The sequence below is a fragment of the Egretta garzetta genome, unplaced genomic scaffold, assembly GCF_000687185.1.
Source record: "Egretta garzetta isolate BGI_Z169 unplaced genomic scaffold, ASM68718v1 scaffold490, whole genome shotgun sequence".
Classification (NCBI taxonomy): Eukaryota; Metazoa; Chordata; class Aves; order Pelecaniformes; family Ardeidae; genus Egretta; species Egretta garzetta.
In genome coordinates, this window is record NW_009258278.1 from 128,867 (window position 1) to 129,601 (window position 735).

Here is a 735-nt window from a genome sequence, read left to right on the forward strand (position 1 = left end):
GCAGAGGGGCAGAATCCCCTCCCTCGACGCTGGCCACGCTTCTCTTGATGCAGCCCAGGGTAGGGTTGGCTTCTGGGCTGCCAGTGCCCATGGCCGGCTCATGGCCAGCTTTTCATCCATCAGTGCCCCCAGGTCCCTCTGGGCAGGGCTGCTCTCCATCCCTTCACCCCCCAGGCTGTATGGATCCCGGGGGTTACCCCGACCCAGGGGCAGGACCTTGCCCTTGGCCTTGTAGAACCTCACAAGGTTCCCATGACCCCACCTCTCCAGCACCATGCACAGTCCTGGCACCATGCACGGCCCTGGGGCCCCCGCAGTCCCCTCCCCACCAGCGTTACCTTGGCCTTCAGCATCCCAAATCCAACCGTCTCCTTCGCGTACATGCAGAGCAGCAGGTTTGCCACCCGGGTGATGGCCACTCGCCCCTCCTGCCCAGGGACAAACAGCACCCGTGGGCACCCCCGGGCTCGGCAGGGTCCCCAGGGTCACGGCAATGTGCCCGGGTCTCCGGGGAGGGGAGGGCAGCCCCCAGCCCCACGTACCATGCAGTCCATGAGGATGAATTTGAGGTTGTCCTCATTGAATGCCTGGTGGCCGTTCTTGTCGTAGGCCACCCAGATGTTGCTGGCGATGGCCGCGGTGACCCTGGCGTCCGTGTCCCCGTAGCCCGAGTAGGCAAGCAAGGACCCCTCGTTGTTCAGGAGCCTGGAAATGAGGTGTGTGGGGGGGTGGGGG

At 65.2% G+C, this 735-nt stretch overlaps 1 protein-coding gene across 1 annotated transcript in view; it reads right to left on the bottom strand.

Annotated features, from left to right (window-relative positions):
- Positions 1-214: 214 nt before the first annotated feature.
- The window catches only part of LOC104124078 (ragulator complex protein LAMTOR2), a 9,128-nt gene continuing 8,607 nt past the window's right edge, over positions 215-735 (bottom strand). The window contains exons 3-4 of the mRNA XM_035891782.1: positions 543-705; positions 215-428 (exon numbers count right to left, since the gene is read on the bottom strand). Of these exons, the coding sequence (XP_035747675.1) occupies positions 240-428; positions 543-705 (352 nt within the window). The 3' untranslated portion in view covers positions 215-239. The remainder of the gene's footprint in view (positions 429-542; positions 706-735) is intronic.